The sequence below is a fragment of the Schistocerca gregaria genome, chromosome 10, assembly GCF_023897955.1.
Source record: "Schistocerca gregaria isolate iqSchGreg1 chromosome 10, iqSchGreg1.2, whole genome shotgun sequence".
NCBI classification, from domain to species: domain Eukaryota; kingdom Metazoa; phylum Arthropoda; class Insecta; order Orthoptera; family Acrididae; genus Schistocerca; species Schistocerca gregaria.
The window spans coordinates 65793664-65811422 of NC_064929.1; the positions used below are offsets into that span (position 1 = coordinate 65793664).

Genomic DNA, 17759 nt, shown 5'->3' on the forward strand with positions numbered 1-17759 from the left:
TGGATTATTTATGACAAATTTGATTAGCGAATACATGTACTGTGACGGCACAATAGCTTGAAGAGTACATACACGAGGTGAACACCACATATTATTCTTACTGTTCACTTTTGTGCAATTGACACTTTCTCTCTAAGTGATGAGTTACCCCAGCAAATTATTCGGCGAGACTGAATAGAAATTTGCAAAAATGTCTGGAGGCTGATACATTTGTTTCCAAGATCAGCAATTATATGAAGAGCAATAGTAGCTGTACATAACCAATTGAGAATCTCAGTTATATTCTTCTTCCAGTTCGAATTTTCATCAATGTGTACACCCATAAACTTGGGGCATTGTACGCTGGCTACTGACTCCTGCTCGTATGCTACATCAATTGTTGGTGTAACTATTTTTGTGCAGAATTGAATGTTGAGTGTTTGGGGAGATCATTTTCAAGGAACCACTCAATAATTCTTTGGAGAATATCAATCACCATCTCTTTTGTAGCTTTGCTCTAATGGTTATTTCCTATAACACTAGTATCGTCTGCAAAAAGTGCAAACTTTCTCATTGAATTAAGTGGAAGGTCATATACATTTATAAGAAATGGAAGTAGACACAAAATCAAACCCTTTGGGACTCCCTTTACGTCATTCCAGTCAAAGGGACCAAATTTAAAAATTGTCCCCACTCTACCATCTCCAAATCTAACGAAATTTGGTGCGAAGGTTCTTATGGTCTTTGTTGGTTATATACCAGATTTCAGCCCACTATCTTTAGTGGTTGAATTTTTATGGGCTTTTACAGAGAGGCTACTCATCTTTGCATCACGTACGAAACTGCGGATCTGCCAAGTTTGCTACGCTTTTTTTAGATGTTCTAGAAAACATTTGGTCATTTTCTATAATATACATAGACACCATGGCAAAAATTAGAGATTTAGCAACACCTAAATAGAGATACGAGCCTTTATAAAGCGGCTAAAAAATTTGTCACACTATTCTGAGAGCCCAGATGTGACCTACCACTGCTACTTTTCATATGAACCAGTCACACCAAACCTTCATGGGGTTATTCCTACCTATGATGTCTATATGGGGATCAAATTTAATTTAATTAACATTGCATGCCTAGATGAAACGACATGTTTCTGCAAAGTTGGCCAAAATTTTCTAAGTGCAAGTTTTAGGGTACTTTTGCGGGCAGCATCTCAACTCTGTCTTGTAAAATCCTTTTTTCTCTTGTGGCAGCTGGAAAGAGCATGCTTTAAGCTTTCAAAGCTACATTGTTTAATTTCTAGATCTTGCATATTGTTGAGTAAGAATACCTATCAAAAGTAGGAAAAATGGATGATCAAGGAATACAAAAAATTAATAGAATTTGAAATTGTAAATAATGTGTAATTGTATTGTGTTTTAATAGTATAAGATTTGACTGTGGGGTATGTAACTATGCTAATAAGAAATGTTATTACATTATTTTACAGTATAGAATGTAGCTATAAGAAAACCTTATAACATGCTCTTAAGATTATAAAATCTAAGAGATCATAATGGAATGCTATGTTGCTTTGGACCGTTTTAACCCTACAATGCATGGTGGTGCAGATATGCATTATCACTCAGTTTCTATCAGCATTATAAAGCAGCAATAGTTTGTTAAGGCTCTCTCAGCAGTGATACATTGCTGAATCAGCACTTTCAGTTGTTGCTTTCATTATTGGCAGTTTTCACAGTGTCAGTCTTCTGTGCGGTGTGATCTTTGGCATTGACATTGTACAATCATACTGTTGAGTACTCAATATTTGAATAATCAATAATCATTGTTGTAGCTGCAGGTAAGCACTAAAACAATATGTTTGATACACTAATTTGTATATTTTATATACAAACAAGAGAATCTGCTATGCTTCAAACCAGCATTCATGAGCTTCCAAAATTGCTTGCTATAGGTTAATAAACTATTGTATAAAGTAAACCAAGAGACCCTTGCATCCTGCTACTTTGGTGGATCAGATGGAGCTGACTGTCTTAAGTCATCACCATTCTATTATAGTAGAAGTCGACTACAATCAGTTAAGAAAATGTCATCAGTGGACAAGGAGCTTCTACAAAATAAGTCTAGGCTTGATTTTACTGAAAATGCCCAAATGTATTCATGTCATAATGGCTTGTTGCTGACAAAATTTAAATGCCTGCAAAAGGAAAAGACCTGGTAAAGTAAAACATGTAATCAAGAAGCCTTTAATACCTGTAACCTTGCACTGTCTAACATGGTTGAAGTTACTGGCTAATGAAGTTTTTATACCTGGTCAAAAAAATTGTACCAAATGAAGACATGAAGTGGCCCAAAAGGAATCATCCCACAAGGATATCAAGAATCACCATCCACTGAAGGCATGGATGTTGTTCATGCTTGCTTGACTGCTAATACTTCATTATCATCATTTGGAGTGTCACCATTAGAGGTTCAATGCATCAGCAAAATGGATTCAATGGGATATATAAAGCGCAAAGTTCTGAAAGCCCAAGGTAGCATTAATAAGGTAATTTCCATAGCTGCTGGTGTGAGCCAAGTAGATATTGCTCAAATACAAATGGAAGAGTGCCAAAAATGTACAGATATGAACATCTTAATTGAAGAATGTAAGATTAAGCTTCAGACTTCAAGCAACTGCAGTTAAGTCCAAATTTTGACCCTGCCCCAAATAGCTAGACTATTGAAAAAAAAAAAAAAAAAAAAAAAAAAAAAAAAAAAAAAAAAAAAAAACAGCGAAAGAATTTTCTGTTTCAATCAAAATGGTGAAGAAGGCTAAGGAACTAAAGATGGAAGATAGGATTTTGTTAACACCTGCAAACCAAAAAAACTCCATATGAAGTAAAACAAAATTTTCTCACTTTTTTGAAGATGTTGAGATTTCTCGTTTATGTCCAGGCAAAAAGGATTGTGTTACAGGAAGAATAAATGGGGAAATGATTCACAACAAAAATGCCTGCTGCTCCTTTGTAACATGAAAGAAATGTTCATTGCTTATTTAAGCAATACGGAAATCAAGGAAGCTTCTCAAAATGTTGTGAGCTCAGTCTGAAATAGTATATTACAGTTGGTGTTTCTGGATTACATTCAGTATATGTTTGTGCAATTCATCAAAATATCAAATTAATGTTGGGTTCAGTAACATCCATCCAAAGACTATGATCCTGAAGAAACAATGGAATACAAGCGATGGGTCCATACTGAGACACACACATTAGACGTGTCAGAACAGTTGAAGATTTCATGGAGGCACTTATTCTGAAAATTAAGGGGTTTAAGAAGCCATCGTTTTGTGTCAAAACATCAAAGAAATCTCTCAAAAAAATGAATTAATTATAGTGATGGGTATTGCTGAGAATTATTCATTATTTGTCCAAGATGCTGTGAAAGGATTTCATTGGAAGAATAGTCGGGCCACATTACATCCATTTGTTGTCATTTTGGATGCAATGAATGTCAGAGTATTAGCATTTGTATATCAGCAATTGTCTGTCATGATACCACTGCTCTTCATGCCTCTCAAAGTTAATAGCATATTTCAAGACAAATATTGAGAACATTAAGAACATTTATTACTTTAGTGACGGTTCAGCTGCACAGTATAAGAATTACAAAAATTTCATCGATTTATGTCTGCACGAAAAGGATTTTGGTATCACTGCTGAATGGAATTTCTTCAGAACAAGCCACAGTAAATCGTCTTGTGCTGGCATTGGGGGAACAGCAAAAAGACTAGCAGTACTTGCTAGTCTGCAGAGGCTCTTAGATAACCAAATACTGATTCCATATGATTTGCTCAAATTCTGTGATGACAGTATTCCATGCATACAGTTTTAATGTAGAAAAAGAAGAAATTGAAAAGATTCAGAATGATCAAGAAACAAGGATTGTCATGAGACATACAATACCTGGAAATCATCAATTTCCTGAGGGTCGGCTTTGCACAGGAGAGCCACCATGATAGGGTGGAGTCATAGGCTTCTCAACGATGGCGGCAGCGTGCCCACGCTTCTTTGACCATACGGCGACAGTCTGAGGAGGTCAGGTGAGCGACATTGAGTTTCTACAGACCACGACTATGCCACACTGGCTGTCGGGCAAGAGGGACGTCACAGGGATACGCATCATGGTCTGAAAAGGCCGAGGGGCAGACTTCTGCATGACGTGTGCCATCAGCAAGGGAGCGGGTAACGTAGATCTACATCTACACTTATACTCCGCAAGCCACCCAACGGTGTGTGGCGGAGGACACTTTATGTGCCACTGTCATTACCTCCCTTTCCTGTTCTACTCGCGTATGGTTCGCGGGAAGAACGACTGTCTGTCTGAAAGCCTCCGTGCATGCTCTAATCTCTCTAATTTTACATTCGTGATCTCCTCGGGAGGTATAAGTAGGGGAAAGCAATATATTCGATACCTCATCCAGAAACGCACCCTCTCGAAACCTGCTGAGCAAGCTACACCGCTATGCAGAGCGCCTCTCTTGCAGAGTCTGCCACTTGAGTTTGTTAAACATCTCCGTAACGCTATCGCGGTTACCAAATAACACTGGGACGAAACGGGCCGCTCTTCTTTGGATCTTCTCTATCTCCTCCGTCAACCCGATCTGGTACAGATCCCACACTGATGAGCAATACTCAAGTATAGGTCGAACGAGTGTTTTGGAAGCCACCTCCTTTGTTGATGGACTACATTTTCTAAGGACTCTCCCAATGAATCTCAACCTGGTACCCGCCTTACCAACAATTAAGCAGAGTTTCCAATGATGCTACAGCATTCACAGTTAATACCTTTGAAGCAGATTAAAAATTCCAGCAATTTCAATTTCAAGTTTTCACGCAGGACAATATGTTGCATGATACATCCAATTGGCAATTTTTGCCGTATTGGTGTGACATTTCATGAACAACAAGACGTCCTCATCAGCTTCATGCACCCAAACAGTTCTGCTTGTTCCTTACACTTGCCAAATGCTAGACACCTGCTGGGTTCCTGAGCAACATATTTCCAAGACTACAGAACCACCACCACCACCAAGACAATAACAGTTATCCACAATCTGTCCTTGATAAAATTGTAGAACTGTTTAACCAAAAACGGAACTGAGTCTTCGGTATTTGTGTTTGGCAAATTTGGTGTGTTTTGTATTATACTTGTTTTTATGGCGTATGTTAAAGTAATGATGGAAACTGATTTTTATACTGGAATAAAAATAATTAATTATAGGACTTAATGAGCAAAATATTTCACTTTTCAATCTTCTCGAAGTGCCAAAATAATAACTTTTGGAGTGTATTCATACTAATCAAAATACAAGATCCAGAAATTAAACAATATAGTTTTGACAACTTAAAGCATGCCCTCTCCAGGTGTATCAAGAAAGAAAAAGGATTGAACAAGATACAGCTGAGGTATATCTCCCCAAAAATTTGCATGTAGAAAATTTTAGCAAACTTTGCAGGTGCATATCTTTTCATCTAGGCATCCAATGTTAATTAAATTTGATCCATACATAAACATCACATGTAGGAATAACCCTCTGAAGTTTTGGTATGACTGGTTCATATGAGAAGTAGCAGTAGTCGGTCACACCTTGGTTCTCAGAATAGCGCGACAAATTTTTTAGCCACTTTGGAGGCTTGTATCTGTATTTAGGTGTAGCTAAATCCTAAATTTTTGCCATGGTGTGAGTCAACATAGAATTGTGTCTATGTATACTAAAGCAAATGACTAAATATTTTCTAGAAACTTCTAAAAAACCTTGGCAAACTTTGCAGATTTCTACCTTCATACCACTCTTTAAAAACCACTAAAAATTCAACCACAGAAGATATAGGACTGACATTTGGAACATAAACATCTAAGACCATATACAAGCTTCACACCAAATTTCATTAGATTTTGAGATGGTCGAGTGGGGACCCCTGGTCCCCTTAACGTGGAAAGACACGTTCGCAACATTTCTCCAGTGACTAGAATTTTCTAGCCTTTCTGGCACTGTCTGAATTATTCAGTACAATCTTTGGCATTTTGTTTGTCAAGTATGATTCAAACCAGCTGTGCTTAAGGACAACAATTTTATAAAACCTGGTTTTTTTTAAGAGTAACAATATACACAATAAAATGCCTTAAAGATCACAAAAAATACAAACAGGCGATATAGTATTATTTAAGACTTATATGATGAGTGAATGTATAAATAGCATCCTCAGTAGAGCAACCCTTCTGGAACATAAACTGTGTAACAGGACATTCTCAAGTCAAGGGCTGTGGTAATTATCCAGAAATCTGTCTCTCAACAACACATTCATTTATTTCTATTTGTGATTATGAGGCTTTGCCACAGAAGATAACTGATTTATTACATATGGCTCGAAATTAAACAAATTAATATCTATCACTAAAATATGATATTGTTCAAAGATGATGACTTCTATCCCATTCTTCAGTTGACCTTTAAGTATGGTTCGGTACAATTAAGTTTGTTCTCTATATAGATACTGACTGATGTGGTGACAAAAGTTAGAATATATGATGAATTTCATATGAGATTAACAAGATCCTGCAGAAAACTGTTTAACAACCAAGCATACTAAACAGCCACATTAGGTCTTAACGCTCTAGCAAAATTTAACATTAACAACCAGTCACAACTAGAAAAAAATAAAATGAATTGATAAATATACCACTACGGATAAAATTAAACAGACTACACTACATAAAATTCTGAGACACTCAACCACACGAGGGATGAAATTACACAATGACAAAAACATCTGTCCATTTCTCCGCCAAAGTAAAAATTATGTAGTGCCTGTCCCCCACTCCTCTTCCTTTCGTCACTTGAAGTGTGATTTATGTACACCATATTCACCACAATACTTTGTGTCTCATTTAAAACAGCATGGCTGGCTTTACCTCACATTATATTTCTAAAAAGTATAAAATGTATTAATTTTGGTGTAAAATATTTGCTCATTGCCTCAAGTGTGTACAGTGCTGGTGAAAAATATAAAACATCACGTTTGAGAGGGCAAATTGCATTGTTATTTTTATTATTGTTGTTGTTGTTGCTACTACTACTAAGACTTCCTATTACTGTATTAATTTTAAGTTTTCAAAGATGTAATCTTATAAAACTATATGGTAAGTTTGCAGAAAACAGAATGTGGGGAGCATTCAGAGTAATTGAGAGGCACTGCATAAAAATTTGCATTATTGCATGAGAGTCGCTTTGGTAGATTATAACCTGCTAAAGACAGCTATCTAAGCTCCAGCCCAGTTCAGATTGGTGCTCAATTGTGCAGACTAAGCTTTGTTGGGGAAATTTCATCGTTCAAAATTTGATTTCCAAATCTTGTTACAGCCCAGAAGTTATTGTCGTGAATTTTGTGAAATTACTAGTTCCTATTAATCAAGCGTGAGCAATAATAGTACACTTTGTATCCACCAAAGAAAATTGTGCAGTTCAAATTGAGGATGGTATTAAAATTTTGCCCTGTGCAATTTCTTCCGGGGAAAAACACCCGAGCTAATATAGTGGTTTCTATAAGTGAATCAAGTGTTGTCGTTTGTCCATGGACAAATACTTAACTCTTTCTCATTCTACACCCACACTCATTCTCCGAAACCCGCAAACCATACAGAAAGCTACATGTTATGGCGCTCTACGGTACGTATTGAGCTGCGTCATTTATTACTACATAAATAATTACAGTTTTGTCGTAATCCTTTACTTCCGTAAAAAAGAGACAAAGAAACAATGCGTCCCACACAAACACTGAAATTATTTTACTTTTCTATGGCTTTATCAGCGTTATACTGAAGTAATTCTAGGACTTGTATTCTGAAATCGAATGGTGAAGGCTAGTATTTGTTAATAAGTTGTTGCACAAACTGTCATAAACTGAAAAACGTGCTGTATTTGACCAAAATGGGGCAGTTTTTCATTCTCACCTTAATATCTTCACTATTTTTTCTAGTTCTTTCTCATCATTACACTTCTCCACATACTCGAAGTTTAGATGCTCAACAGGAATATCGTATTTCTCTAGCAATGTTTGCTTTTTCGAATTTCTAACCTCTCCCTCCTCATCCATTATGAGTCGTGAACAATAACAGTTCACCTAGCCTTGAAAAATTGACAAGTTCACGCACGCCAGCGAACACCGCGACGCAAAACTCCAACGATTCAGACAACACATGCGACAGCAGAACACCCAAGAATATTCTTGGCAAATCAGCATATATAATCTCTGGAACTCGTAGTTCAAGTAATCAGACTGGAGGCGCACAAAAACCAATGGGAAACAACTGTTTGTATTTCAGTATCACATTCTTGTTCGTATATAAGCGTCATAAATATTCGATCTTTGTTGGAGTCCGTATCCCTCGCAATGTGTTCAACCTTCCAAGTTCGTTATCTTCCAGTGAGCTGCAGTAACCATAGCAACCAGTAGCTGTCATAATTTCCATGGCAACGGTGATGCTGTCATAAGTTCCTGCGTCCATGCTGGCGCTAAAAATGAACTGTGTTTGTATGAAAATAGCTTTAGTACTACATATTTATGCAACAAGGTGCATTTCCTATCACCTAATTTCTCATCAGTTTCATTTATATAGACGACTACAATAGATATCACCTGTACACTTAAATGTTTAGATTTGGTTGTAGAGATAACGAGTGATGTAGTTCTCAACAAAACTTTTTTGAGACACTATTGCAAAACAGTAACGCACCTTCAGAACTACAGAGTCTTTAGGTATCACGAGTCTATTAGCTGCTTTAATTCAGTCATCGGTTTACTCTGTTGACAATGGAACAGAAGAGACTGAATTAAGTTGATCTTCGAAAAGCTTTTATGTCGGCAAGGACATTATTTCAATATAGGAGGAAAGGTTTAGGGTAGGAAATAAACTCAGTATCGGTAGAATGGGCTCATGTGCAGTGACAATACACAAACTTTACGCAGTATTTAAGTGTTTATGCTTTGCATCCGCCAAAATCTTCTCGCGCTTTCGACTTTCTAGATATCTTAATGGTTTCGTAGTATAACACTTTCAACTTTGTGAAACTACATTTGATTCCTAATGAACATTGTTTGGTAGCAAGTCTTTAGAAGCCTTATTCAGTGTAATACTGTATCGGGTTGTTGATGTTTCCATGGTGCCCTTTACGTAACTCTATTGGGGCATAATCAACATCACAGTGTGGTATGATCGACTTATATGAAACAAAAGATTAACAGTATACGATATCAGGCTTTGCCGTGTCACCTTACTTTTATTTCGTGTCGCACGAACGATTCAAATTTGTACGTGGGTGCTACTGTCAATCGGAAACAAGACCCCAGTTTTCGTAAAGTGAACGAAGTTAAAATGCCTGACGTCACAAATACGTCGTATTATTCTTACGCTAAATTCTCCAACATCAGTGAGACATCTCTCAAGAATGTAACTCTGAAGGATACACCATATTGTGACGAAAGCTTGCCAGGCGTTGTCAGTCAGGTATCTGGTCGCAAAAAAACGACCTCGTTTTATTAATGTATACAACGCTATTGAAACATCACTGTGCACATAATAATTTAATATTCCTTAAACGTTACAATATCATTTAGAGTGTAGTCCACTCTGATATATGAAGTTATGCCCAAAGTCATAAACCACACACAAGTCACAGCAATAGCATAACACGTGGACATTTTAAAATAAATATCCTTCAAATCAGTAGGTAGTCACTGTGAGCATTCTCATTGTACTGTGTAGGCCTTCTTAGTCTGTGTCTACATCCATATATCTACACTCTTTAAATCATGGTGAAGTACATGGTGAAGGGTGGTCTCAATGTAGCAGTTGTAAGGGTTTCTGACCGTTCGTTCACATATGGAGTGCAGGAAGAATCATTGCGGACTCTACATTTTTCGTTTTATGAAATGCACAGTTTTAAATTACTGAACATTTAAACAAGTTTCCAATCTCAGCACCACTTAGAAGTCTTATCAAGATATGATTGAATATTTAAGCAGCTTGTTTCAGACAGTACAGATAACTGCATCAGCTGCAAAAAAATCTGAGGTTACAATTACATTGTCTGAAAAGTCGTGAATATACAACATGAACAGCAAGGGTCCCAGCATACTTCCCTGTGGCACACCCAAAGTTAAATCCGCACCTACTTGATGACCTTCCGTCGAAGATAATATGCTGTGTCCTCCCTACCAAAAAAATCCTCAATCCAGTCACAAACACTCTGCAAATTACTGCAAACTGCTTGACAAAGGGTATCTCTCACTGTATCACACATTAGGGCTTCTTCCCATTACATATGTGTATGGACTGTAGGATGTTTAAAAACCTCGTACACACTAATTATTCTTACCTTGTCTTTGCATTCCATTCACTCAATTGCACCTGTCTGTAACATGGAATCAATCAAAACTGCATACATTGGATATTTCACTTATGACATTTGGTATCACCTTCTGGGTAAACCAGTCACAAGCAAAAGAAGTCTTTATTGCACTTAGGGGGGCCATTGAAATTATGATAAGTGTGCATCCCAGATGCTCTTGCAGAAATTTATTCAAACAACTAGAGATCCTCACCTTGCCATGTCAACACATTTTTCCACTAATGAGCATTGTGAACAAGACTCATACAATTTACAAAGCAAACACTGCTTATACTATAAGTAAATATGATATTCACATAGTTAAAAAAGATCTCAGTGTGGTACATAAAGGATACCTTATTTAAGGATAAAAATATACCATAAAGTTTCAGTTCATGTTAAATCGCTCATTGGGAATATGACTAATTTTAAAAAAAGAAAGAAAACATGTAACACTTTATCTTTTGAATAGGTCCTTCTATTCTTTACAGGAATTTGTTGACAATATGTAATACTTCATGAAATTTAGTCAATTTTAAGTATTATCGTAGGAACTGACTAAGTAGCACTGACATATCAGCTTTTGACAGAATTCTCTTTATATGAATTAGAATGTAAGACATAATTTGTTTGTGTGACCATTGTTACTACTATAATCTTTGCTATTATTTGAACACTTTGACCTCACTTTTTGTGTATTTGTTTATATATGATTTAGTTTACAAGCCTGATGACCTTTAACACTGGATGGTTATGCTTAAACTGACAGTGTTGCGAGTTCTGCAGTAGTGGGTGTGTACATTGCAAGATGCTGAAACACCATAGGTATGCTCATTAACTGATGCAGTCGTGGGTTATACTGAAAAAAATAATATTCCACTTTCTGCCACCAGGTGAAAATATGGCAGTGTAAGCAGTCAGAATTTGGTGTGAGTACAAGAAAAGGGGAAGAATGATCAACCACATGATAATGGTGTTTATGGCATGTTTATTAGAATATGGTCTCAAGTTACAGCATGTGTTCAGTATGATCTCCTGACTCAGCAACTTGCAGGAGCCGTAACATGGCATGGTCGATGGTTGCTTACAGGGTATCCTGTGTAATCAGAGCAATACGTTGACATATGCTACTCTTCGGATCAGGTAGTCACTGACTGACACAATCTTTCATATATCCCCTTTCATATATCCCCACAACCTGAAGTCAGTCGGAATTAGGTCGAGGAATCTGGAAGGCCACATATCATGAAGTTGCCCAGAGATTACACGGTCATTATGGAAGGTTTTTTGAGGCAAATCTTTCACCTGGCAAGCAACATAAATCTTTCACCTGGCAAGCAACATGCGTTGTCATCTGATCTTGCATGATAATAGTGGTGTGAATACAACTGTGTTCTAGCAAAGCTGGAGTCACATGTTGCACCAGGAGGTCCTTATGACATACAGATGTCATTGTACACATAACTGGCCCGCAATGTATCATCTTCTCGAAGAAAAATGGACCGAGAATGATGGAGCTTGTGAAACCGCACCACGCAGTCATATAAGTGGAGTGCAGCGGATGTTCCTATACAACATGTTGCACTGTAGAACCCCATATGTGACAAATCTGTGCATGCGCAGCACCATGCAGGGTAAAGTGTGCCACCAAAGAATAATCCTCGGGCACATGTTATCCATTTCAGTGTGTGCCATAATATGAAAGGCAAAGTCATGGCATTGTAACCTATCGTAAGACTTCATTTGGAGCACATCTACATCTACGTGATTACTCTGCTATCCACAATAGAGTGCTTGGCAGAGGGTTCAATAAACAACGTTCAAGCTGTCTCTCTACTGTTCCACTCTCAAACAGCGCACGGGAAGAACGTGCACTTAATTTTTCTTTGCAGGCTCTCAATTCTGTTACTTTATTGTGATGATAATTTCTCCCTGTGTAGATGGCTGCCACCAGAATGTTTTCGCAACCGGAGGAGAAAACCGGAGAAGATCCTGTTGCAACAAAAAATGCCTTTGTTTTAATGATTACCACTCCAATTCACATATCATGTCTGTGACACTATCTCCCCTTTTTTTCGATAATACAAAACGAGCTGCCCTTCTTTGAACTTTCTCAGTGTCGTCCATCAGTCCCATCTGATGCGGATCCCATACTCCACAGCAATACTCCAGAATAGGGCGGACAAGTGTGGTGTAAGCAGTCTCTTTAGTAGACCTGTTACACCTTCTAAGAGTTCTGCCAATGAATCACAGTCTTTGGTTTGCTCTACCCACAACATTTTCGGTGTGATTGTTCCAATTTAGGTTATTTGTAATTTTAATCCATAAGTATTTTGTTGAATTTACAGCCTTCCGATTTATGTGACTTAATCCGTAATAGAAATATAGCAAATTTCTTTTAGTACTCATGTTAATAACTTCAAACTTTTCTTTATTCAGAGTTAATTGCCACTTTTTGCACCATACAGATATCTTATCTAAATCATTTAGCAATTTGTTTTGGTCATCTGATGACTTTACAAGATGATAAATGACAACATCATCTGCAAACAATCTAAGAGTGCTACTCAAATTGTCTCCTATGTTATTAAAATAGATCAGGAACAATAGAGGGCCTATAACACTTCCTTGGGGAACACTGGATATTACTTTTATTTTGATCGATGACTTTCCATCTGTTAGTATAAATTGTGACCTTTCTGTCAGGAAATCACAAATCCAGTTGCACAACTGATGCGATATTCCATAGGCACAAAGTTTCATTAGAAGATGCTTTGAAGAACGGTGTCAAAAGCCTTCTGGAAATCTAAAAATATGGAATCAATTTGACTTCCCCTGTCGATAGCACTCATTAGTTCATGAGTATAAAGAGCTAGTTGTGTTTCACAAGAACGATATTTTCTGAATCTGTGCTGTGTGTCAATGCATTGTTTTCTTCGAGGTAATTCATAATGCTTGAACACAGTATATGTTCCAAAACCCTAGTGAAAACCGATGTTAGTGATATGGGCGCAGGACCACCACCGGTATCCACATGGATTGCGACCAAATCCACATGCCCAGACCAACATACCCGGTGGAAAGCTGGGTACCCCGTTTTGCAAAGACTGGTGAGGAGCAGGCCGGAGGAGGTGCAGCAGAGTCCTAGGTTGGCGCCTTTGGAGGAGCTCTGCGGGGCTGCGTTCTCCCATCGGTGTGGTCTGGTATGCCGTAAGGGAAAACATCAACGCCTTCTCTGCAGGAAATTCGTTCACATACTTTTTCATCTGCATCTTAAATGTGCGCACCATGTGCTCGGCTTCCCCATTCGATTGTGGATTAAAGGGGGGAGAGCAAACGTGCCGAATACCGAAGCGCCTACAAAAATCCTGGCAGGTCTGCGAAATAAACTGAGGTCCATTGTCCAATACCAGGGTGACTGGCAGACCTTCCACAGAAAAGATTTTTCAAGTGCCTGGATTGCAACTTCTGAAGTGGTTGAGGAGCAGCGAACCACATATGGGAATCGGGAATAAGCATCAATGACAATGAGCCAAAAGCCATTGAGAAATGGGCCCACAAAATCTATGTGAACACTTTCCCATGCCTGGGTTGCAGGCGGCTATGAAGAGAACGCTGACCTGGAAGACGCCTGTTGGCTCACACACTGGGAACAGGCGGCCACCAAGTGCTCAATTTCTCTGTCAATACCGGACCAGTACACATGTCTGCGAGCCAAGGTTTTAGTACGGGAAACCACCCAGTGCCCCTCATGTTGTAGCGTGAGGACCTCCCTTCGCAAACTTGCAGGAACAACCACGCGAGGAACTGTATCATCGGTAGCCAGAAGGAGAACTCCTTCCAAGACCGAGAGGCGGTCTCGTAGAATAAAATAATTACAAAGAGGGTCCGAGGCCCGGCCTGGAGGTCGGGATGACCACCCCTTCTGAACGAGGCATACTACTTGCTGGAGAACCGGGTCAGCTGCCGTTTGCCCTGCGACTTGAGAACTAGTGATCGAGAAGCCATCAACCACTTGGCGGGTTGCCACATCCAAATGAAAACACATAATCTCCTCCTGATCGAACTTAGGATGCGGGCCCACCGGAAGACGGGAAAGAGCGTCGGTATGCTGTCCGGTAGGGCAAAAATGATTGTCATAATGGTACTTAGAGAGGAACAAGTCCCAGTGCTGCAGTCTGTGGGCCACCCTATTCGGCATCTGAGAGGCGGGGACAAATCACAATATTAATGGCTTATGGTCAGTGATTAACTGAAACTTCGTGCCATACAAGAAAGGGTGAAACTTGGTAACAGCATAGACAATGGCCAAAGCCTCTTTTTCCACCTGGGAGTAATGGGCCTGCGCGGGACTAAGAGTTTTAGACACAAACGCCAGTGGCTGCTCAGAGCCATCCATGTTGCGATGGGCCAGGACTGCCCCCACCCCATACTACAAAGCATCTGTATCCAGGACCAATGGCTTATGGGGGTCAAAAGTAGCCAAACAAGGTGCTGACATGAGGAGGCCCTTCAGCGAGGTGAACGCTCGCTCGCATGCAGGCGACACCCTTGTGCAGATCGCAGTACAGAGGGCGGGCTATGGTAAAGGCCCAGGGAATGAACCAGTGGTAATAGGCGATCTTGCCTAAAAAAGCTTATAATTCCTTCAGCAAAGCGGGATGCGGAAGGTTGACGATACCTTGGACCAAACTTACTAGCAGCTGGATTTTTTTAGGCACTTCGGTATTCGGCATGTTTGCTCTCCCCCCTTTCATCCACAATCGAATGGGGAAGACGAGCACATGGTGCACACATTTAAGACACAGATAAAAAAGTATGTGCACGAACTTCCTGCGTAGGAGGCGTTGACATTTTTCCTGACAGCATACCGGACCACACCGATGGGAGAACGCAGTCCCGCAGAGCTCCTCGACGGGCGCCAACCTAGGACTCTGCTGCACCTCTTTCGGCCCGGTCCTAGCCAGTCTACGCAAAATGGCGTACCCGGCTTTCCACCGGGTATGTCGGTCTGGGCACGTGGGTTTGGTCGCAATCCACGTTGGATACCGGTGGTGGTCCTGTGCCACAATGGCTGCTGGCTCTGCACCTTGCAGGCAGGGGACCGGGAGGTGTGTTGTCACCAAAATCAGCTACGTCCATGTTTGGGCACCCACCCTCCGACCCCTCGGGCGCCGGCTTCCCCATTGCCGGCACCCGTGTTGTTTCCTCAGGGGACTCTACCGTCCCTCCCCCTTGTGACTCCGCCACACTGCGATGGTTCTCAGCCTTGGCAGCCTCCAGTAGCTCCAGCAACAGCATTGCCAGCATTAGAGATGCCCCGGTGAGATCCGGCGCCCTTCGCTGGCCAGGTTTCTCAGGAGGCTGGTTCGCCTGTGGTCGTGCCTTCCCTGTCGTCCCCGCCACTGGGTCTTGCCCCTCCCGAGGTGGAACGGGATCCAGAGTTTGACAGCTCGACACCCGTTCTGTCCCGGGCCTCTTCGTCAATACCGGACCAGTACACATGTCTGCGAGCCAAGGTTTTAGTACGGGAAACCACCCAGTGCCCCTCATGTTATAACGTGAGGACCTCCCTTCGCAAACTTGCAGGAACAACCACGCGAGGAGCTGTATCATCGGTAGCCAGAAGGAGAACTCCTTCCAAGACCGAGAGGCGGTCTCGTGGGACGACAGGGGTCTCTTCGTGTGGGTCACTTCCAACCGCATTCGAAAGTTCAGGCTCGAGGGTTGTCAGATCCCCCCGACTCCAGCATTCCAATGGATGTGGAGGTCATCGCTACTGCAGTGGATCACAGTGGCTTCACCCCCCCCCCCCCCCCCGAAGGAGGAGGAGTGCGTTAGCCACCAGAAAGATCGTGGGAGGCGCACATCGGCATGGCGTGTCACAGACAGTAGTTGCCGCAAGTAAAGTCCCGTCCACCAGAGGGCATGCAGGAATTCAGCCGCACCCTCTGCTGGCGGAACAACAACAACAACTCAGGCAGCACGGGCCGTGCCCGGTCAGTTTTACATCGGGCACGCCTAGCAGACAGTTCCCGGTCTACACTATGTGAAGTGCGACGGACAACGTGAATCGTGTTACTACAGGAAGCATAAAATTATTTGTATTTCTTGTGTGGTTCAAATGATTTTCCTCAAATAATTTTTGCCTGCTGTATAGGAAGATGATAATTTCGTAAATGTATATGGAGCGTACAGTTAGGATTTGCAGTTGTCAAAATAATTGGCGACAAGATTATGTTTTCTGTGTGGTACGCATGTACCTGATAATTTATTTCTGAAGTTTCATTATACAATCTAATGTTAATTATTATATTTATTTCTGGATTCATTTAGAAAATAATGATATAAGTGGGTGAAGATTCTTCTTTTGTCAGGAAAGTTTGTAAACTCTTTTTGTCCTGTAAACTCTTTAGAATAGTAGTAGTACTGCAGAATGTGGGGAGCAGTGGGCATGCGTCTGATGAAATTGGACGTATTTTTATTGGTTAAAAACAGTCTAGATTGCAATTTTAGTTTTTTTATTTTTCAACGACGCATGCCACCTTATTTAGGCATCTTCAGGTTATCTTTCCTAGATGGATGCGAGTAAGCTTACTACTTGAGCCCCCATCTTATTCTGTTACTCGCTCCTGTGATCGGGAATGCGTTATGCAGATCTTGGCATCGCTCGCGTCCATCTAGAAAAGATAACCTGAAAATGCCTAAATAAGGCGGCACGCGTTGTTGAAAAAAGCAAAAATAAAATTGCAACCAAGACTGTTTTTAACCAATAGTGTTAAGCACTGGTTTGCTGTATGCCACATACGGACTGGAAGAATTTCTACGTCTTTTTACGTTTAGCGATAACAATGTGAATTTGTGTTCTGAAATTGAGATTGTAAAGTTAGTTTGATGTAGAAGAATGGGATAAAATATAAAAAAAAGTCATAGCAACAGAAATTACTTCATTAGTTACCATGTCAACTGGAAATCACAAAATTAAAAAAAAAATCAGCCTGAATAATCTACCCCTAGACATAACAAACTGCAGCCAATAACGAGACAATGAAGATAAGTAACAAAGTTATTTGTGCATCTTACACCTCTCAAAGCTTTTGAAAAGAATAAATCTTTATGGAGAGCCTGAAAATAGACTGATGATGTGATTTATACTCAGATGATTTGTGTGAAAAGATTTCCAACATGATTATGGCCGCACAACAGGAATTAACAGACTCTGAAAGTGGGATAGTAGCTGGAGCTAACCACATGGAACATTCCATTTTTGAAACCATTAGGGAATTCAGTATTCTGAGATCCACTGTGTCAAGAATGTGCCAAGAATACCAAATTGCAGGCATTAGCC

The 17759-nt window shown here is 40.1% G+C and overlaps 2 protein-coding genes across 3 annotated transcripts in view; one reads left to right on the forward strand and one right to left on the reverse strand.

Moving 5' to 3' along the window:
• LOC126293499 (sperm-associated antigen 1) overlaps positions 1–8481 on the reverse strand; it is a 154575-nt gene extending 146094 nt beyond the window's left edge. Inside the window, exon 1 of one of the 2 annotated variants that reach the window (XM_049986748.1) lies at positions 7975–8481. In XM_049986748.1, coding sequence (XP_049842705.1) covers positions 7975–8117 — 143 coding nt within the window. In that variant the 5' untranslated portion in view covers positions 8118–8481. The remainder of the gene's footprint in view (positions 1–7974) is intronic. The other variant, XM_049986749.1, reaches the window with a different exon arrangement.
• A 705-nt stretch (positions 8482–9186) lies between these two features.
• Positions 9187–17759, forward strand: part of LOC126293500 (uncharacterized) — a 31085-nt gene continuing 22512 nt past the window's right edge. The window contains exon 1 of the mRNA XM_049986750.1: positions 9187–9528. Within this exon, the coding sequence (XP_049842707.1) occupies positions 9247–9528 (282 nt within the window). The 5' untranslated portion in view covers positions 9187–9246. The remainder of the gene's footprint in view (positions 9529–17759) is intronic.